Raw genomic sequence first — 22,394 nt, 5'->3', positions numbered from 1 at the left:
GAGCTCTGAATTTTGGATATAGTGTTCCTGGGAGTTTTTATTTTGGGAGTTCCTTTAAGAGATCAGCACTGGATTCTTTCTATTTACCCTCTGGTTCTAAGAGATTGGTGGAGTTTTCTGTTATGATTTCTTAAAATATGATGTCTGGTTTCTCTTTTTTGATCATGGTTTTCAGGTAGTCTAAGGATTCTTAAATTATGTCTCTTCAATTTGTTTTCCAGGTTAGTTGTTTCTGTTATGAGATAATACATTTTCTTCTATTTTTCTAGTCTTTTTACTTTTAATATTTCTTGATGTCTCATGGAGTTTATATTTGGTCCATTCTGATTCTCACTGAGTTATTTTCTTGGGTAGAGTTTTGTGTTCCAAGCTATTTTTTTAAATAAACATTTACAAAGTGCCTACTGTATACCGGACTTTATACTAAGCCCTCAGGAAACCAAAAGAGGCAAATGATAGTCCTTTCTCTCAAGGAACTTACAATCTAATGGGGGAGACAACATGCAAACAAACTCTCTGTTTTTTCTTCTGTAGCTTTTATTTTTTCCCATTTTTCTTCTATCACTTTCATTTGGTTTTAAACTCATTTTTAGCTTTTTTTTTAAAATCTTGCTTTATCTCTTTAGGAATTCCCATTGAATTTGTGCCAAGCTGTGTTTTTGAGACTTTGCTTGGAAATGTTTTGGAGTCATTCTCTTCTTCTAGGTTGGTCAGACTTCCTTGTCACAAGAGCAGTTCTTCATGGTGGGATTGTTTTTATTTGTTTGCTCATTCTTATAGCCTAATTCTTTACTTTGGACTTTTTTCCTAGGGCTGGGCTCTGCAAATTTCTGAGAGGAATGTCTGGGCTGAACATTTTCCCTCTTCATTCTTTCTGCTGCTTTCTTGGGACATTGAGAATTGTGTTATTCCTAGAACTCAGGGACAATTCAATCTGGGGACCTGAAAAATTTTAGTATTTCCAGAATGATGTGGTCTAGGGCAGGCTTCTCACTAGCCTCCTGGTCTAAGCTTCACAAGTTCCTAATCCAGTTTTGGGTCTCAATAGGACAACTATTGGTTTGTCCCCTAGTTGGAGGTTCCAGTAGGTCGCTGTTGGATTCAGCCCAGCCCTCTTGGAAATTCAACAGGTTCAGAGTAGCAGAACTGCAGATTTCTCTTTGGTCTGGTATCTCTGCCTTGGGTATTTTGCCGTAAAATTCAGATTAGGCTGGATATTGGAACTCAGTCTTTGCTTTGCTTCTGGGTCAGAATCACAAAACTATTGTTTGATTACCTTATTCCTCATTCAGTATATAGCTAGGGCCCATGACCATTCCTGCCATCTCTGGATACAATTCCCCTACTCAGTCCACCATGGATCTGTTTCCCAGAAATGGGTAGTAAGTGGCAGAATAGCAAGATAACACTCATTCCTACAACTTACACTAGTTCAAGTACCCTCTGTAACTTCTTCCATAACTTGGCCCTCCTTCAGTCCCTGGGTGCTGGGATGCTGTTCAGATGCCATCTCCAACATCTATAAACCTCTGTGTCTGTCTTCCTGTGCCAACCTTCACTGGAAAAAATGACTTATTGTGATTTTTTTTAATTTCCCAATGAGGATTATTTCTGGTTTATAGATAACATAGGTCATGATTTTTTAGAGGTTTAGGGAAAAGGTATGGTGAGAAACTGGGCTGTACTTCTTCATGTTACTTCGCCATCTTGACTCTGCCTCTCACTGTTTTTTGGGTACCTAGAGTCAAAGCTAAAGATATCTGAAGAAGAACTAGTTCCCCAGATGCGTCAACGAAGCAACACACTCCCCAAGAGTTTTGGCTCTCAGTTAGAGAAGGATGATAAGAAGCGAGAGCTGGTAGATAAAGCAGTGAAGCCTAGTGTTGAAGCTACCCTGGAATCTATTCAGAAGAAGCTACAAGAGAAGCGAATGGAGACCAACCATCCCGAGGACATTAAGGTATGGGAGTGAGAGGGAAAAGTCATGCTTTTATTCAAAAACTGTGCTTTGAGTCCCTACTACATAGCCTTACTGGTGGAATTCTGTAGTACTCTATGATGCAGAGCCTTAAATGCCGGGACCTTAAAAATGTAGTAGATGTAAGAGAAATGGTAGCAAGTAGGGAATGATTATTCATGTATAGATCTTCTATACAAGCTACCATGTAACCTAAGATGGTTCCTTGAGAGCAGTGATTTCTTTTTAGTGTTTCTTTGTATCCCTAGCACTTAACACCGTAGGTGACACTTTAATAAATGCTTCTTACCTTGACTAATGCCATAACTTTAGCTCATTTTAATTATGTTCTAGATCAGGCTGCTTTTCCCACTCTAGACCCCTTCCCACATTTGTTGGTGTCGCGTGGCCTGAGGGCATGTGCAGTGCAAAGTGTACATGTTTTGTGTTCAGAATCAAGGCTGCAGTGAAAGCAAGTGTTACTAGAAACACCTTGTATTCAATACCCATTTGATTTTTAATTAATTTTTGGTCACTGCATGTTCAAAAACCTTTTACTGTTGCCAAATTTTTCTTGACTCACAGTTTAAAAAGTGCTGTTTTAGATTTTGCAAAGAAATTCATTGGGTTAAGTGAAACAGCATGATATATTGTGGAAAGACCTCTGGTTCTGAAGTCAAGAGGACTCGGGTTCTAATCCTACTTCTAATACTACCTGTCTGAATTTGGGCAAGTCACGTAACCTCCCTGAACCTCATTTCTTCATCTGTAAAATGAGAAGCCTGCATTAGCTCCCTTTCAAGTCTAAATCAGTTATACTATGTTTATATTTGTGCCACAACTGAACTGGTGATTCTCTGTGATAAAATAAATGCAATCAAAACTCTTAGACTTCAGCAGAATTATTCCTGCTAGAAATGGCTGTTACAGGTGCCTGGCTCTTCACTACAACATGGAGATATTTTCAGTCATCAATTTGTTTTGTTTCTGAGTCATTTCAATCATGTCCTCCCCTTCATGACCCCATTCTTCGTACTTCCAAGCCCAGTGCACCACCTGGATACCCTTAGAGCATAGTAGCTTTTCATTACTGATGGTGACACCGTGATGCTATTGTATTCTGATAGTATCTTGTTCATAGGGCCACCAGTAGCCAATTTCAGAATAAGCTATGAGATAAGGGAACCAATGGAATACTGAGGTTTTTATTTGGGGAAGTCATTTAAATAAAAATACCAAAGTATTAATAAATATTATGTTTTCTTTCCTTCTTCCACCATATAGGACATGACCAGAGACCAGATTGCCATTGAAAAAGTGGCTCTGCAGAAATCTTTGTTGTATTATGAGAGTATCCATGGAAGACCGGTATGTACATTATCCCATCTTTTCAGTTTGGGAGAAAAATCCGTTTTCAAGTAAAATTTAGTAATGCAAAGATTCTCTCTGCCTTAATGAAAATCAGATAGCAGTGGGGTTGACTGGGAAGGTCTGGACTGGCAATCTGTATCCAGCTTGGTCAACCCAACTCTCTCATGTTCTTTATTAGCATTTTTCAAATAAATGGATAAAGCTAGATAATTTCTACGGTGCCTTCCAATAAGAAGATAGAGGTAATGAAGCTTCAAGTTGATACAGTAGCGATAATTGCCTTTTTGAGATAATAATACTTTCTCCACACCACTGTTGGGTTGAGCCTCCTTACTTCCATGTGATCACATTATTCTCTCCTCAGAGCCTTTCCTGACTTCCTCTTGCCTGTGAATAAAATACAGATTCTTGGCATTCAAGATCTTCTCCAATCTGACATCATTCTTTCTACCTTTCCTATCTTCTACTACTACTATGTCCTCTACTCCATCCCCATGTGCATCCTGAAGCTGGACTTTGAATTTGGAGAGCTGAAAATAGCTTATATACATCTTTTACTTTCTCTCTTCTGGGCTTTTGCCCAGATTATTCCCTAGGCCTTTAGAGCCATCCTTTAAAGCTTAGCTCAAGTGCTATATCCTCTAGGAATACTTCCCTGAGCCTTCTAGGGAGGAATGGTCTTTCTCCCACTTGAGCCTTTTATTTTTGGAAGCACTGAGACATCATCTTTTTTCTTTTTTTACTAGAGTTACTCTGTATGAATCATTTTCTCCTACTCGGTTATTATCAGGTGTGTCGGGGCAAGAGCTGGGCCTTATCAACGTGTTTTCTTCCCTGTTGCCAAACATATTGTTCAATTATATAGTATGAACTTAAAAATGCTTAACTGAAGTTTAGTTCATGAATGTCTGAAAAACTTTGAGCAGGGATTTCCTTTTTCTTTTTTATAATAGGAAACACTTTTTTTTTCCACCAAGGCAATAAATTTGAGTTGTTTCATTTATTTACCTGTTGACTTTGTGCCCAGCACTTCCCCAGGGACTCTGAAGCATACAGAAAAATGCTTTTCCTTCTTTGCCTGTGATCATGGTTTCTCTCTTCCCAGTCTCAGGCTCCCATAATCCATAGTGTTACTAAGAGAACAATCTAGAATCCCCAAGGCTGATTTTATCATAGGACAATGAGTTTTATAAAGGAATTTCATGTAACCAGAAGGCAGTCTTTTTCCAGGTCTTGTTTTGAACACAGAATTTGTTATAAATATTCTTTTAAAAATAGGAGTTCAGTTGAGAATGAATAAAGGTCAGAATGTGAATCAGGGTTTGGGAATATTAAATGGTTTTAAGAGAAAGTCTTCTGGCTTCAACTCTTTGATAGTAGATAGTCCTGCATTTAAATAATAGTTCATTTTTTCCTCTGCAGTTAATTTTATTGAAAGACAGCATGGTGGAATGAATAGAAAGTTGACCTTTAGAGTCAAGAAGACCTGAGTTCTAGCCCTGCTTCTGGTACATACCAGTTCTTTGACCTTGGACAAATCTCTTAACCTCCTCAGTGACTCTTTAAGTTACATATTTAAAAGGAATAGAAAGCTGCACATAATAGATTTGCAGTTTCATGCAGAGTCATCTTTTTTTTTCCTATTCTAATATGTTATGAAAATGCTTGTTTTATTTCTTAAGTTCAGAATAAAATAAATTTTAAAAATAAAGGTTAAACTTCTCTTAAAAAAAACAACCTGTAAGTTATAGAACATTCACAGATTTTCATTGGTAAGAAGGAGTTTCTTCTAAAGGAATTAAATGTTTGAACCAGAGAAAAATTAAGATGTTTTAACAGGTAATGACATTTTCAGGGTGAGCTATATCTTCCAGGAGACTTCAGAATTCAGAACTCTTGAGTGGCAAATGAAATTGCTTCATATTGACACATGTTGCTTTTTCCTCTGGACTCCACTTTTCATCTTTTGAGTCCTTTAACCCAACTCCTTGCTCGGTTTTCTTGTCATTTGTTTATCAGAATGCTTAATTCATATTTAATAGATATCTCCAAATGAATAAATGAGCAAAAAAGTATTTATTAAGTGCTTACTATATTCTAGCCCCTATGCTAAGTGATAGAAAGTGGTACCAATACCACAAGCAAGACAGTCCCAGCCCTTAAGGAGACTTTATCCTGCCTGAGAAAGACAAAACATACAGGAGAATGGCAGCAAGGAAAAGGACAAAGAAAATAGTGATTGGAGTCAGAGAGAGGACAATAGAAATGTTGGTTTGATTACTGTTTTCAGAAATAGAGTTGGAAGAGATTGGGGGAAAATATGCACCCAGCAGAATTGGCTGCTTTTGGCATGGTGGGCTTGAGGCTAAAACTCAGCAGTCAGAACCAGCCAGGGATGGACAGATTCAACCCCGCTCCTGCCTACGTGTGTGAAGTGGGGGTATATAAGCACTTCTCTCACAAGGTTTTTGTGAGCATTAAATGAGATAACATATTAATCACTTTGCAAACCTTAAAGCATGACATATAAACCATTCTTACTATTACATCAACTTTGCTTATATAAAGTTCAGTACTAGTGTGAAATATGGTGTTCATGTATGTGCCCAAACTGAGATAGAGCCTATTTATTCATCTGCCCTACTCATCCCTCTTGGCCTCCAGGGACCTTTATTATTATACTTTTCATCAATAAGTAGGACTGTCCAAAGTCACTTCCATGCCATGACGAGGCATTGAAAGAGATTGCTAGTGGATCATTTCTACTTTGCTTCAGAAAATCCCTAGCATTGGAAATCCTGATTTCCATTTCATTTTTCAAATCTGTACCAGATGATGTGGCCTATCTTGTCAGCATTTTGGCAAAAGTTGGACACAGATTAATAAATAGGCAACTTTCATTTCCTTCTCTAAGATTGATTGAGGGCTTTTATTATTTAAAACAAAATGATGACCAGCACAAGTGTAAATGTTTAGCAAGTCCATGTAACAAGTGAGGCCTTTATTATGAGGTACTTAGCAATTTTACAGCATGGAAGATGTGTCCTCTTATAAGCACAAAAAAAAATCAGTTCTTTATTTCTTTTATAAAATTTAAACTACTTCCTTAATAACTATTGGGCAGCTAAATGGTGCAGTAGATAGAAAGTCAGGCCTGGAGTCAGGAAGATGCATTTTTCCTGAGTTCAGATTTGGCCTCAGACATTTACTGTGTGACCCTGGGCAAGTCACTTAACCCCATTTGCCTCAGTTTTCTATAAAAATGAGCTAGAGAAGGAAATGGCAAACCATTCTAGTACCTTTGCCAAGGAAACCTCAAATGGGGTCACAAAGAGTTGAATAAGACTGAAAAAAAAAACAAAATTCTCTACAGAATAAGTATTGTTTCAGGGTTTAGGGGGAGTGTAGCACTTTCGGTAAAGATAAATCAATCACAAAAGATAAACAGCTTTCAAATCCAGCCTTTCTGATGTTTCTTCTCCTGTTAATAAATAGTGGATAATTGATTAGGACATCCTTTCCAGACTTTGTGATGTTTATCTAATGGGTACATTGCAGGAAAATAAGGTCAGAATAGAAAATCAGCAAAAGTCTTTAGTTTGATTTCTGGGCTGGTAAGATGGCAATGCCAAGTTTTTATTTCTGTACTTCATTGATTCTAAAGCAAAAGTGTGCTCTAGCTTGCTGCCTAGCCTAAGAAATCAAGTAGTACCAGTACTTGAGTGCCACAAACATTTAATGGATAGAGAAGTGACTTCAGAGCCAGCAAAACCCGGGTTCGAGTGCCATTTCTGATATATATTGGCTGTGTGACTTTTAGCAAGTCAACTTAATCTCTCAATGTGCCAAGTAGTTCTCTCAGACTGTAAATTACTAAGAAGGTGCCAACCTACAGTGGCAGAGAGAGTTTCTTCACTTGGGATTTCCCAGTACTAATGAAATCACAGGTCTGGTCCCTGTCTGTAACTTTGCTGTATACCAGGCACTATGCTGGGCATAGAAATTTTACATACTGCTACTGAAATAAGCAGTGTATACTCCAGAATCGTTTTGGGGAGAGAGAGAATTAACTACAAGTGAAAAATCAAGGAAGGCCTTGTGTTAGTAGTGGCATTTGAACTGATCTTTGAACAGAGCTATAGGCTCCCAGAAGTGAATGTGAGGAGAGAGTTTGGAGGAATAGAGGTGACCCAAAGGCAGCAACTGGAGTGGAATGGGAGGGAAGGAACAAGGAGGTCACAGTGACCAGAAGAACCAGTGTGGGAGGGGAAGCAAGATAAGAGCAGCTAGCAGAATCAGTTGGATCCAGATTGTAAAGGACTTTAAAGGCTAATGTCAAACATATCAATTAGGTACTTTAACCTAGTAACTTTCAGGATCACCAAATGTATCCACAGTTCAGTTAGATGTGGACTTTGAGGTCTAATCATTACTAGGGAAATAATCCTGAGGTTAATCTAGGGGGAACCAAAACTCACCCACCACAGCTTCTCCCAGTCCTAAATAAATACCTCAGTGTTACATCTCAATGTGATTTGGCTGTATCAATGATCAACCTACAAATCCAAATTAGGAAAAAAGAAAACATTTTGGCACAAGGGAGCCAAGCAATTACAAACACCCATTATAATGGAAGAGGAGACATGAATAATAGAAAATGGTAAGTATTTTCAAAGCCATGGAGGTGTCTTTAAATTGTACTGTGAGAAATGCATTCAGTCCATGATGCAGTCTCTGAAACTTTAGATTAAAAACTGGGACACACTCTGATTCCATTCCATTCCAATATCAATCCCTTGGATGCATTTTTTGGTCTAGTTAGATTGGCTTTCTTGCTGTTACTTATATACATTTTCTCTCCAGGCTGCCTGTCCTCCGTACATGTGATCCTCTCCCTTCTCACTTTTGCCTCTTACCGTCCCAAGCTTCCTCCAAAGCTCAGCCCAGTGCTACTTCCTGGATTCCCCTGCTACCTGAAATATCTTTTATTAAGGGAACTAGGCATAGGAACTAGACCTGAAGTGTCTTTCTCAACAGAATGTAAACCTCCTGAAGTCAGAGACTGTTTCATTTTTGCCTTTGTGCCCAGAGAGGCAACATGGAGTAATTAACAGAGGGATGGCCTGAGAGACAGGAAAGCCTGGGGTCAGACCTCATCTCTGACACAACTATACTTACATATATGCTAATCTGCATTGATAGAGTTTCCCCACCTGGGAGTTCCCCAAACCAATGAAATTATAGATCCAGTCCCTATACCCTCTCCCTAGTGGCTGCACATAGTAGGTCCTCAATAAATGCTTATTCAATTGAATAATAGTTCTATGTTACGCCACAATTTCCTTCAGGTTTTTCCCATTATTCCACGGCCCTGTAACTCAATTGGGCAGCAGTGAAGAGTCTAATGTATTCTTCTTAGGAACATTAAAGAAGCGTTGGAAAGTCTCATGAGGCAGGTTGCTACAGATAGGAATCTTTACCCTTTCCCACAGCCTTTTTGCTGAATAAAATAAAAAAAAAAAATGGCATGTACAGACAAACCCAGCCAGGAATGCTAAGTCTGTTTTTCTGTTGGGATCTACAAGGTTAGTTGAGTAATTAAGGGTCACGTGTGTGTTTATACATGAGTATCACATGTGTCTTCATTAACCAATGCTTGAAAATTATGCTATTAAAAGCCTGATAATTTACTAATATTATCTTAAATGTTGATAAGATTTATTGACTAAATGGTATTATTTACATAAGTAGTTATTAGGGAGAAGATTTATGGCTGGAATTGAATAATTTTCCTTCTTAACAGTGATCCTTTTAACCCTGCAGCTCTGCTTACTAAGATCACAAACCTGGGAGAAAGGTGAACTAATTGTCCTGTTTTTCTTTTTCAGGTAACAAAGCATGAACGTCAGGTTATGAAGCCATTATATGACAGATATCGGTTGGTCAAACAAATCCTGTCACGGGCCAACACCATTCCCAGCATTGTGAGTAACATACTTTCCTAGCTTTTGGTATACAAGACTTTCCAGATCCTCATTACTCTCTTTTAACAGCCTAAGAAATTTCTTTTTTTTTTTAATTTATTTTCAATTCAGGGAACAAAGCAAGCATTTCCATAACAGAGTACAATTAAAAAAGATGATTGCACATGAAATTGCAAAACTACTATGTACAGATTGCCATTCCCTCCAAATATGCCACAGAATTATCATGTAAATTTTATTTTTAAAATTTTTCCTTTTTTAAAATATTCTCTCCCCTGAGATGACTGCCATCAGACACAAATGTGTGTGTACACACACATATATATGCATATACACATATATTCACATATTTACATATATATATATACCATGTGTATATCTGTATACATATATGTATATATATATACATGTATAATTATTCTATACATCTATTTATCAGTTCTTTCTCTGGATGCAGATAGCATCCCTCTTTATATGTCTGCCTAAGAAATTTCTAGCCAACTAATTGGGAGAATGAAGAACTCATTAAAATGTCTATGGCTACATTTGCCACAAATGGACAAAACTGATCAAATAAAGCCTACCAGATTCCCCCTTTAAATCTTATTTTTAAATTTAAATGTAAAAATCCAATGTTAATTGTCACCTTTAGTTATTCAGTTTTGTCTTCTAGATTATGGCCTTTCCTGCCCCTCTGAGTAATGTATTTAGCCCACACATATAATTCTATTAACACCCCTCAGGTCCCCACTCTAAATTTTGTATCTGTGCAGACTTGGACAGGAACACCAGTGGTGCTCAGTGCTCTCTCAAAACCAAAGTCAAAGATGAACTAGTAGCAACCCCAGGCTTCCCCTCCCTAGGAAGGGAGTTTATAATCCTATCACAGCCTCTCTAAAACTTTTACCCAAGGAAAGAATCTGTCCTTCTTGGAATTCTGGCCTCAGGGAAACAATCTCCCACTTGTAGCAAGAGAGCTGGCCTTCTTAGGGGATTGAAAGGGAGTATGGAGAGGAAAGTGAAGAAGGTAGTTTTAGAAGGATTGTGAAATGATCCTGTTGTCCACAACACTCGACTGTTTTGGGTAAGCTCTCCAGTCCTTTGACCTGGGTATTCTGGCTGTTTTATGTTAAAGAATTCCCCACAATGATGGGGAATGGCTTCAATATGTTGGCCAGCTTCATATCGTACTATCAACTTTTTGATGGTAATGTTTTGGAAGGTACTATCCTGTTCTGTATACACAGATGGTACCTTGGTCTTGAGAAGAAGATCATACATATGTACATACTTAAAACATACATTAATACAGCTACTTGCTGCCCTTTCCTTTATGTTTCAGATATCTCCTTCCTTGTCAGCCAAGGAATTCCTAATGCCAGTTGTATTCCAATGCTATTACTGTCAAACACCTTTATTTGACTAATATGTTCATGACAGGCCTTGAAAACATCTCTCGGTGACACATCTTGTCACTTTATGTTGTGATTGAACTTGTTTTATTCTGACCCCGAAACTCCTTTGCTATTCTTGTGATTACATTTTTGGGACTTTTTTTAATAGACTAATTGTTCATTAGAATAGAATTACCAGGGAGACATCAGATCTAACCTGCCACCTTAGATACATTTCAACAAGATTCTTCCCTAGCTAGATATTATAAAATTAAATTAAATGAATAAATAAATAATTGGGTTATACTACATGATTCTAATTTTCCTCTAAAGAAAATATATTAATATAAGCTAATATACAAACTAGTGACTGAAATAAAAGAAAGGAGAGGGATGGGGGAGAAAGGAGGAAGGGAAAGTGATTCATAACATGAATTATCAATGATTAACATACTTGTTAATGTTTGCCACAGGGTTCCCCTTCCAACAAGAGGAGAAGTCCTTTACTACAACCAATTATTGAGGGTGAAACAGCCTCCTTCTTCAAGGACATAAAGGTGAAGAAACAAAACTGCTAATAGCTAGTCCTGACAAGTCCCCACACCTCACATTAATGAAAACTATATTGATATTTGATCTCCAGTATTACTTCTCTGTAGTGTCTCCAGAAAATCATTGACTGCATGAATATAGTCAACTTTGAACAATATTTTTCTTTTGATCATAGATTAGCTTCTTTCCTTTGCTTCATTTCCATTAAAAAAAATTTGCCACAAAGAACTGTTGGTATACCTTAGTGTTTGATTTCATAGTTAACAAAAGCTTCTGGAATGAATTTTCTTCCTTCCAAATCTCTCTAACTTCTACATAGTGACAGCCCATTTAGCCGCTGAGATCATATACTTTTCTGCCTGTGCTGGGATTTTTCTCCTGCCCTCTGTCTTCCTAACTAGATGTCTAGAAAAACACACTATTTTTGCAATATTTTTCATATATGAAGATGATAATTCTGATCTACCCTTAGTACAACGTTTGATTTGTGTTTTTTATCTAGCTGTAGTGATGGAGCTACAAGAAACTACTTTTATAGCCAGTCCCATCTTCACCCATTTGCAGACTGAGTACAGGTGTTCAGTCTAAGTCAGGGGTGAGGAACCTGCAGCTTCAAGGTCACATGGGGTGCTCTAGGTCCTCAAGTGCAGCCCTTTGACTGAATCCAAACTTCACAGAACAAATCGCCTTAATAAAAGAATTTGTTCTGTAAAACTTGGACTCAGTCAAAAGGCTGCATCCAAGGACCTAGAAGGACACATGTGGCCTCCAGGGCACAGGTTCCCCACTCCTGGTCTAAGTTAATCAAAATTTTGTTTTGTTTTTTTTTTCAGTTACTTATAACTGATACATAAAGAAATCAGCTCCACTAACCCTGACTTTGGTTGATATCACATTCCAAAATGAAACTCAAACTTATCACTCTTGATCTTTGTTAGCAACTCTTGAAAAAGGCATGTGGCTGACCACAGCACTAGTGAGGTTTCAGATTCAGACATTTTCATTTCTCTTTTGCAGAGATAATCTGAAGCTGGATGTAGTTGTATCTAACTCTGATCAGGTTATTTGTTGGCCAATTCAAATATCATAATTTTCCCTGTGAATTTGGACACTTGTGTATGAAACTTAAAGCACTATTCTGGTATCTGCATGGGATAGAACTGTTACTACATAAGAAAACTTGTTCTTGATAAGATTCAGAATCTGATAGAACTTGCCCTACTACGTGAACTGTGGACGAACTTCAAGTTGTCGTTAGAACTTAAAAACCTTTAAAAGTTCTTACCCTACAGTTGAAATCATCTTCTTACCCTCTTCCAGTCAGTGTTATGTAAGGGAATTCATTCCCTATATTTATATTAATATTACCTTGGATCACATTAAATGTTTTATCAGACAAGATTCATAGGTCCATTGGTTCGAGAAAGGTGCTTTCTTCCAAATCAAATGTCAGACTTATGGACCCACTGTATCTGGAACCAGATTAAAATGTAATTGGGAAATGTTTGATAAAATAAATAAAAATACAATGTAATATAGATAATGTTAATTGGTGGTTTTCTAAGTCAATTTGCAACCAGCAGGGATCTCTTCCTATTTGAGTTGACACCCCTGATCTGAATTATTGACAAAAATGTTGGATACTATCAGAAGTCAGTTATTGGTTTGAAAAGTATCACTGTATCACAAAGATATCTCAAGAGACATTGCCAAATGCCAGGATAAAATACCGATTCTCCTGGTCTGTCTGTCTGTCTATTAACAGTATCAAAAAAAGCAAGTGAAATTCGTTTGGCATCACTTTAACATCGTTAAAAATCTCAGACTGGCATTGAGTACAGAATGATAAACGTGGTCCTGAGACATTTAACAATCAGTTCCTGAATTCTTTCTATGGTTTCCAGTACCTACCTTTTAGGAAAGTGGGGTGCTTCCTGTCTCCAATCTTCTGCTGATTTTTGTTTGGTTGGTAATCACGGTGCTTAGTCATCACGACAAGTTCTTTTACTACTTTGGGACGTAAGTTTGTCCAAATCTGAAGACTTGACCTCATTTGTAAAGACTAGGTGGTAGTGTGTTATTATGTCTTCTCTTTCGTGAGTTTCCCTTTGCACTTTAAAAACATTCTTCAAAGTGGAAAGGGTTGATAATTCTTGACAGAGAAGCTTTTACAAAGTCTGCTTTCTCTTTCTTACCTGTTAATTTTATACAATCTGCCTCATATGGTGAGAGGTTGGTCCCCTTTCATATGCTTATTTATCATCCAAGTGTAAGGGGCTATTTTGGTTTTCTTTCCTTGGTAATTGTTTGCTGATTGGATCTTATTCTTCACTTATATTTTCTTGACACTATTTCTAAATCTGTTATCCTTGGCCATGTGAAAGACATTGCTTCTGAGATCTCTCTTTTTACATGTCTCTTATAAATGTGAGTTCATCAGAGATTTACCCCTGGCATTTTTTTATTTCTTCAAATGCCTTTTTTCCCCAACAATTGTACTGTCATAGTTCTGTGACCTCTTGAAACCTTATCTTTCTTTTCTACCCATGGAGATCATACTTGTTTTTGTTATAAACTTCTTGAAATCTGCTTATCTTAAAGTCTAAGATACATGTATGACTATGCCCATTGTTCTTCTACTTGGCTATTATGAAATCTCCCAAAATATCATCATTCTCTGTCAATGTTCCAGCACTTCCACATGGCCAACCACTTCTTATTTGTTCTTCAAAATAAAGTGCAATTAATGGCAAAATGGTTCAGTGGATAAACCCTGAACCTGGAGCCAGTCTCACCTGAGTTTAAATCTCACCTCAGATACTTAGTAGCTGTATGACCCTAAATTTACTAATCTGTAAGTAACATGTTGATAATAATAGTGCTTAATTCCAAGGGTTGTCACGAGGACAAAATGAAATTAATTTATCAAGCATTTTGCAAATTGTAAAGTGCTATATAAATCCTAGCTATCATCATCATCATCATCATCATCATCTGCCTCCTCCACATTCTGAGAGACGACCATGTCCCAAAAGCAAATCACTTTGGTTGTCTGCTTTTATTTTTTAATTTTACTTTTACTTATTTCTTTTGTTTTCACGCTGCCTTTGTTTCTAAATATATTCTAATGTCCATTATATAATAAATCATCCCGAGTAATTTTTAAGTAAGTTTTTCAAAGGAAGAGATAAAAAAAGCTCAGCAAAACCAATCAATATATCAACCTCGTACATGCAAGATTCCGTGTCCATAGCCTCCTACCTCTGCAAAGAGCCGGTGTTTTTCAGTGTTTCCCCCAGAGCTGAGTCATTCCAGTCAACTAGCAGCCAGTTTCTGTTTTGTTCTTCTCTTTTACGTTGTTGTCACTATACAGCTTCTTCTGTTCTCGCTTCCACATCACTCAATGTCAGCACACACAGTCTTTCCAAGTTTCTTGGAGTTTTTCATATTCAGCATTTCTTAGAGTTCATTAGCATCATATTATGAATGTGTTTAATCATTCCCCAATTCAGGGTCATTGACTTTGCTTTGATTGACTTGAGTAGAATCAGACTTCTAAACAATGTCTTCCTAATTGAAATTTCCCGTGGTCGTATCTTAATATGTTTGTGTTGATGAGAGTAACCAGATTAAAAAAAAAAAAGGGCTGATATGTGTTGCTCCAGGAGGAAGAGGATGATGGTTCAGAAGATGACAGTAACACAAAGCCAGACTTCACAATCCCCATAGAAACTGACTTCTGCTTTCTGGACCAACTGGAAGATAATGCCGAACATTTTGTTTCCCCTTTGGATGATAAGTTACCTCCAAAAGGCAGTCAGGATATGAGACTCTCCAACCTTCATGCTGCATCTGTGTATGTCACACTTCTTAAAGCTTTTTACTTTCATAAATTATACTTTTTTCAACTTTTCTTTATTAAGAAAAACATATAGACCAAAAAGATATGACTTATTCAGGAAATATTTGCCTGGAACACTGGTACTCCTAGTCAAAGACCTAGGTACAAATATCATCTTTTATGATTATTAATTGTGTGATTTCCCAGGGAGTTTTTCAATGGGGGAGTTAGATTAGATGGCATTGGAGGGGCTTTACAGGTCTCCATGTATGGTCCTCTGACTGGTGTAGAGTTAAGAGTGAGGTTGTTTGTTTTTTTAATTCATTAGTTTGGAGAGTTTCCTGACATCTCTTATTAGTTGCTACTTCAACAAGAAAAAGATGATTATAAATGGCTCCACATGAATCTGCCCTTCACAATCTGATACATCTCAAGTATAAATCCTCTCTATTTTGTCAAGGAAATATGGCAAAGGTCAACATGGGATTTCATAAGCCCTAAGGACGCTTAAAATAGCAACAGTCTGCCATGACATCTGCTTCTGCTGACCCCAAAGTTTTATTTTCATAACTACTGCAAAACTGTCCCCATTGGTTTTCCTTTCTACTGCATTACTATGGGGGGAGGGTTGTTTAATTTTGATTTTCTTTAATTTTTTAACCTTCTTAGACATGAGCTCTTAGAACAACTTCAAGAAGTGAAAGAAGAGAAGAAAAGAATCCGAAAAAAACTTCGTGACTTTGAGGATAATTTTTTCAGACAAAACTCAAGGTACTACATTTCCCCCCCTTTTCTTTCTAATCCATCTTATACTCATCTGGGACTTTGCCGTGTTACTTTCCTGTAGTCTTATCTCCCAGGACCCCCCATTCTCAGTAGTCTTGTCTTTTGCTATTTCACTAAATGATTTCCTGAAAAATTAAGGTCCAAGAAAGAAGTAAAATATCACATGTTCCTCTTTAGGTAGCAGAGTAACTTGTTTTGAAATAATTTTTAGGAAACTGAGATTGAGGCAGGGGAAGGTGAAGGACAATGAAGAATAGAAAGTAGCACCACAAAAATTGTGTTTAATCAATTTAAAATAATCAGAGTTGGTTTTAGGGCAAAAATGATCATGAGGTCATAGTGTCACAGATCTAGCAGCTGGAAGGTACCTCAGAGGTCACATAAACACAGCCACTCCTTTTATGGATGGGGAAACCAAAGCCCAGGGAGGTTAAATGATTTTCCCAAGGTCACCCAGGTAGTAATTATCAGATGGGATTGGAACCTCTGACCCACAGCCAACATTCTTTCCACCTGACTGTGTTGTCTCTGACTGCCCACATAATAATGACACGTGCATTTTTAGACTCCACATGTGAGGCCCAGGTCATGCAGCTAATAGTTCAAGTGAAGAACTTATCTACATTGAGAAGAAAGAGAACTTTGTTCTCTTTTGTTGACAGGGATTATCCCACTTTATCCTTGTGCAATTTCTATGACACATTTTAAAAGTAGATTTCATTTGGCATTCATATCTGTCGCATAATAAGTCAAACGCAAAACTGAGTAAGGTTTTTGGATCTTTTTTTTCTTTCAGTTAAGTTTCAGCCACTAAAATAGATTATTCATTCACCAGGCTAAACATCATAATTACCACAAATTCAGAGATTTCAAAACCCACCTGTTATAAATAACAAAATGTTTGGGGAGACATTTTTGAAAATATACCCATAGAATCTTAGAGATAAATGAGACCTCCTTGGAATACCCTCATTTTTACAGATGAGAGACCTAAGGTCTAAAGAATTTAATTGTATAACAGAAAATGGAAATTAGGATACTAAAATGGATGTTTAATTAAAATAACTGAAATTGGTCTTAGAACAAGTATGCTCATTTGCACTATTAATTTAAAAACCATATTATATTTATAAAACATACAATTTTAAGGTTCATATTCTATGCCACATTATATTTTTTAAATATACATTTTTAGAGTTCATATTCTGTAGATAGCATGATGTTCAAGGGAAGAATTTAAGTAAAATGTAAAACAAGTATCTAAGTACAAATGTAAATAAAATGTTCTCTTTTTAAGCTAACTAAAATCTTGATGGCTTTGCATAATGTCAGATATCCTTGATTTGCATTAATTATTTGAAAGACATGTAAAATAAAATACAACCACTCTGTAGTAAAGAATTTTATGTGGGAAAGAAAGGAAAAAAATGAATATCATCTTCTCCTTGTATTTCCCTCAGAAATGTCCAGAAGGAAGACCGCACTCCAATGGCTGAAGAGTATATTGAATACAAACATGTGAAGGCAAAAATAAGGCTCTTGGAAGTGCTCATCAGCAAGAGAGACATTGATTTAAAGATCATGTAAAAAAAAATCTCTTCAGAAAAGACTCAGTAGCTTGAGTTATTGAAGGATCCTTCACAAGACAGTCAGCAACTCTCTATGAAACTAAGAAATCCAGTGGTGTGGAGTACCAAGGATAGCTCCAGTCATGAAGGCTATTTGGTCCGTGCTACAGTCATTCACTCACGTATCATATCGTTTACTGAGAAAGAAACTTTTGTCTGGGTATGTCGTTGTACCCGAGTCAACATTTATGCACATACACATGCATTTCACTGTGGTGCAAACTTTACTAATATTAGCTATTCCATCATTAAGTTTAGATATACTCATCCTACACATGACCTACAGTTACTCAACATTCTGAGAAACAAAGAACTGTTCCATTTCACTGCGAGAAAAATAAGCTCAGGACTTTGATTCACTTCGAGTCTGCATGCTGTGGGGTCTTCTGTTGTCTTTGGATCCCATTCAGTTAAATGTTTCTGTGAATTAGCCCGGGATGCTGCCTTGCCTTTCATTGTGACGTTTTAAATAGCACTATGCCATCCGCCATCTTTGTTCATGGCTTGGCTTTTACTTCAGCTCAGGTAGATGGCAGCTCTGATCAGAATGACAACTCCTCCCTTGATTGGTATTTTTATTTCATGTTTCTTCAACTGAGCAATAGATTTCATACCTTGGCTGTGACTGGGTTGTATCCAGCAGCCCAGATAGGATGATGAGAAGACAGCATAGGCAGTAGTTGCTTCAGATAACTGGAGTGTTACCTGAAAAGTGATTTCTCTTTCTGTGATGGGTTAAAGAAGTAAAAGGTGGGGTGGGTAAGTGGCATGGTGAATAGAGAACTGGCCCTAGAATCAGGAGGACCTGAGTTCAAATCCAGCCTCAGAGACTTAATATAAAACTAGTTATATGACCTTGAGCAAGTCACTTAACCCCAATTGCCCTGCCTTCCCCCCTTTAAAAAGGCAAAAAAAAAAGTGAAAAGTTCTCATTTAACATTGACTCAGGCCACCCACATGCCTATAGAACTGCAGTTTATGTCTGCTGTTTTCTTTTGATTAAAAAACAAGATAAAAAAGCATGCTGGATTATTATTTTCAGTGACTGGGTATGACATAAGAGGTAGGCCTCTGTTCCTGTTTTCCTGAGCTAAAGGCAAATGTGGGCTTATGACAGGAAGCTGGGAACTGAAAAATAAATTATTTCTTCAAAGGTGATCTCCAAGGCAGAATATTATTCACATCATTTTCAGTGAAAATATGTAGGTAGAGAAGAGTCTATTGCTGATTCATTTCCATTCATTTTCATTGCTGATTATTATCTCTGTTGGAGAATGTTCGATAAAGCCATCTTCGTTGTCTAATAGGACCAAGCAGTTCGAAGACTTCGAATCATCCATTTCAAAAATGGAAAAATTTTAAGTGGGACAGTTCCCCCTGTGATTTCTCAGCTTTTCTTCTTATCCTCCATAGCAACAAACATCACTTTCTGCTTGATACTTCTTCCAAATCTAGGAAGTGTGTTTTGGAAGAAGTCGAGTAGATTTCTGATGCATGAACTGATTTCTTAAGGTTTTTTCTTCTGAAGAAGTCACTTGACGGATGAACATGCCTGTCTCATTTGGAGGGCTGACCTTTGAATCCACTTGACAATTCTTAAAGCTAATTGCTTTGAAGTGTCCTAGGTGGATTTCTAATGTTAACTTTGCCAAACTACTTTAAATTAATGGCACTATAACCTCAAAGTGGCTTTTCTCCATTTCTATCAATTGTAGTCGAAGAATTACTAACAGGTGGAGAGGGCTGTTAAGGGAGGGAAGGATCCCTTTTTTTTTAATGAATGTAAGCATGAGCTCTGTGCTAATCATTTCCCCATTTTAACTTGTATACAGTGACAGTGCATAGCCAAAAGGTCAATTGTAAATTTTTAAATTTCAAAAATGCGACTAGACATCGATAATGATTCTGGATGCTTTGATTCACTGTTTATATGACAGATTGTTATAACTCCAAAGAGTTACAGCTTAAAAGATAAAATGTATTTTGATGATAGTTTCTATTTTTGAAATTGAATGTGATTAATAATGAATTCTACATAATCAAAAATTGTATTTTTAAAGAAAAAAATTTTGCCTCTCGAAAAAAAAATTTTAAATATGAGGGAATATCGATTAGAGTATGTAACTATTTAATTATTATGCCTGAGAATATCTTTGAAGAAAACCTATAGGAAAAAAACCTTATAGAACTAAATTATAAAACTCAAAACACCAAATGGTAAGAAAACTAATATTACTGACATATCTAAATTAACCACATTATAAAGTAACAAATTTTTATTTGGTTACTAAGTAGGCCAAAAAATCAGTAAAATAAATCCTCGTTTTCAGTTCTGATTTCCACTTTAATTTGTAGTCATTCAAATACCTAAACTTATAGAACCCAACTTTTAAAAATTGTTTTTAAAATAGCTCAAAACTTATTTGTAGACATGCTACATGCTATACTGGTATGTAAATAAAATAGTTATGAGACAAATTTGTTTCTATTACAACACAGTTTGCAAAGAGTTGTATCGTGACACAAGTTATTTTATTTGACTTTGCATGGACGAGAGCATTGGGGGGGTGAGTTATTTTTTTCTTTTGCCTTTTGGAAATATGCATGTTTATTACCAAATGCCAGCATAATAAAAATCTTCAAGATGAATAATAATTAAAAGAAAAAACAAAATAAAAATAATGATTGATTATGAAAATTCAAGATGGAAAAGGCTTATAATTTTCACAAGAAGCAAATATATACAAGAATTCAAGTAAGGGCTGTTTCAAAATACATCAAGAAATAAGAAAACATTCTTCTGTCTGTAAGGGGAAAGCCTGCCATCTTTCTACACATTTGTTAACTTCAAAGAAGGTTTGTGCAGAAGAACACCAACTCAGGCCAAACTTGAAAAACAAAATGAAAAGATGTTTGCCTTTGAAATATCATGTCATGGAGAGATTATGTAAGACTGTAGTTTACTTCTGGATGCTTGCTTTAATTGACGAGGGGAAAAGGCCATTGTAGTTACTCACAGGTTAGATAGACATGGCCTGATCTGTAATCTCCATTTAAAGAATGGAAGTGATTGATGGGGTGAGGTTTGGAAAATTGACCAGATACCAAGTATGTGCACACTTAGGAGGGCCCCTGTGTGGTTGGTACAAGTTGGGCATTTTGTTTAGGCATCTCATCATTTTATGTGGAGTACAATATTTGGACCTCTGAGGGATTCAGTTTTCTAATGAGGATGAATTTGCTGTGCTTTCTATGTGCCTTGTTAAATTGTGTTACAAAAAGAAATTTAAAATTCTTGTCTCAGGGGATTTCTGTATGATTGCATATTCAATGCCTATTTTATAAATAAAAGTATCCATAGATTATTACGAATATATAAGAATGTGAGGAAAGAATGAGAATGTTGTCATCATTGTTAAGTCTGGGATACAGTGCAATTAGATGGAATGCCTTTAATATTGGAGATGCCATTTTTCTTGCATAAAAATCATTTATTGTATTGACAACTTGGAAGCTAAGCTAGGTTTAGACTATTTAATATATCATCAACTTGAGTTAACTATTTTAGAACTATTTTGAAAAGTACTTCAGAATGTTTATTTGAGTGAAATACTGAAAATCTGTTTTACAGTCAAAATCATATTTTTCTTTGATGACAGTAAAGTTTCCTTTTCCTTGTATACTGCATCTTGGTTTTGTCATTTGACCTAAAGAAGACTATTTTCTAGATGCTTTAAAAGAAAGGAAAAAACAGAAACCAGGCTCCCTAATGCCACAGTATCCAGCCATCAAGCTCAGAGGAAAAGGGACAGATAGACAAATAAGTGTACCTTGTTGCAAAAATGGTCTTATAAAAAGCCTTGAATTTGTCAAAATATCGTCCCCCAGTTTGTTTTTTTTAAGTCCTATTTTTTTCTCAAACTCAAACTACATGTTTTTAAAAACTAAGTTTTGGGCAAAAAGCTTGCTAAGTTTCTTCTAATGGTAGCTTTTGAAGGGACTAATAAGATATAATAAAAGCCATACAACATGACCCTGAGCTTTGAAGGTCCCCCAAAATTCCTCACTTCCAGAGTGCTCATTGCACCTCTGTGGTCATCTGCATGTACTCAGAGGACATGCTTTATAAGGATGGTCTCTGGGAACTGATACAGATCAGATCAAACTAATCTATTTATATAAGCATGATTGTAAAATACAAAAATATATATGTATATGTGTGTATGTGTGTCTGCATATATGTATATATGCATATACATATATATGTCCATTTTCTTATATAGAGATGCTGGTGGCATATATAGATATTCATGTTTCTCCCCAGAATTCAGAGGTCAATTACTCTTAGATGCATAGATATAATATTAGTTTGGCAGACTTCATTCCATATCTGAAAACAAACTATGTTATCATGCAAATAATGACCTGAACAAAGGATAAAATTTTAGGAAATATGTACCCAGAACTATTTAAGTGATATGTAAAATTTGAAATCACCATGTGTACTTTTAAAATGTAAACTGAATGAAAGCTGTGTACATTTTTGTACATGATTGTATTTTGTACAAAATTAAAGAGAATATTTTTACCTCTGTGAGCATCTTGAAATTGGATGGTATCAAGGATATTTGAGGAAGTGATATTATTTCCTCATACCTAGGAACCACAAATTGTGGCTTAGACCTGAGGTCTATGTAAATGTTTACATATTCCTTTGAATAGAATGTAAGCTCGTTGAAAGCAAGAACTATTTTTTTATGCTGTATCTATATTCCCAGGGACTCAAAGAATGCCTTACACAGAGCAGGTATTAAATGCTGCTGCTTAGTGTCATAGCTCTCTGAAGAGTCTAATGAAAATGGACATTCTTATACTTGTTTT

The 22,394-nt window shown here is 36.4% G+C and overlaps 1 protein-coding gene across 7 annotated transcripts in view; it reads left to right on the top strand.

The window, feature by feature from the left end:
* The window catches only part of FAM13A (family with sequence similarity 13 member A), a 146,712-nt gene extending 124,605 nt beyond the window's left edge, over positions 1 to 22,107 (top strand). For all 7 annotated transcript variants that reach the window (XM_069093906.1, XM_069093924.1, XM_069093915.1 and 4 more), the window contains 7 exons: positions 1,743 to 1,960; positions 3,242 to 3,325; positions 9,217 to 9,312; positions 11,180 to 11,263; positions 14,924 to 15,114; positions 15,769 to 15,870; positions 17,346 to 22,107. In XM_069093906.1, coding sequence (XP_068950007.1) covers positions 1,743 to 1,960; positions 3,242 to 3,325; positions 9,217 to 9,312; positions 11,180 to 11,263; positions 14,924 to 15,114; positions 15,769 to 15,870; positions 17,346 to 17,472 — 902 coding nt within the window. In that variant the 3' untranslated portion in view covers positions 17,473 to 22,107. The remainder of the gene's footprint in view (positions 1 to 1,742; positions 1,961 to 3,241; positions 3,326 to 9,216; positions 9,313 to 11,179; positions 11,264 to 14,923; positions 15,115 to 15,768; positions 15,871 to 17,345) is intronic.
* Positions 22,108 to 22,394: the final 287 nt, after the last annotated feature.

Source organism: Petaurus breviceps, unplaced genomic scaffold (assembly GCF_028583685.1).
Source record: "Petaurus breviceps papuanus isolate PSGF00001 unplaced genomic scaffold, PetGlider_PUasm1.0 126, whole genome shotgun sequence".
Taxonomy (NCBI): Eukaryota; Metazoa; Chordata; class Mammalia; order Diprotodontia; family Petauridae; genus Petaurus; species Petaurus breviceps.
The sequence above is the reverse complement of the archived record's forward strand: the minus strand, read 5'-3'. Positions and strand labels throughout refer to the sequence as shown.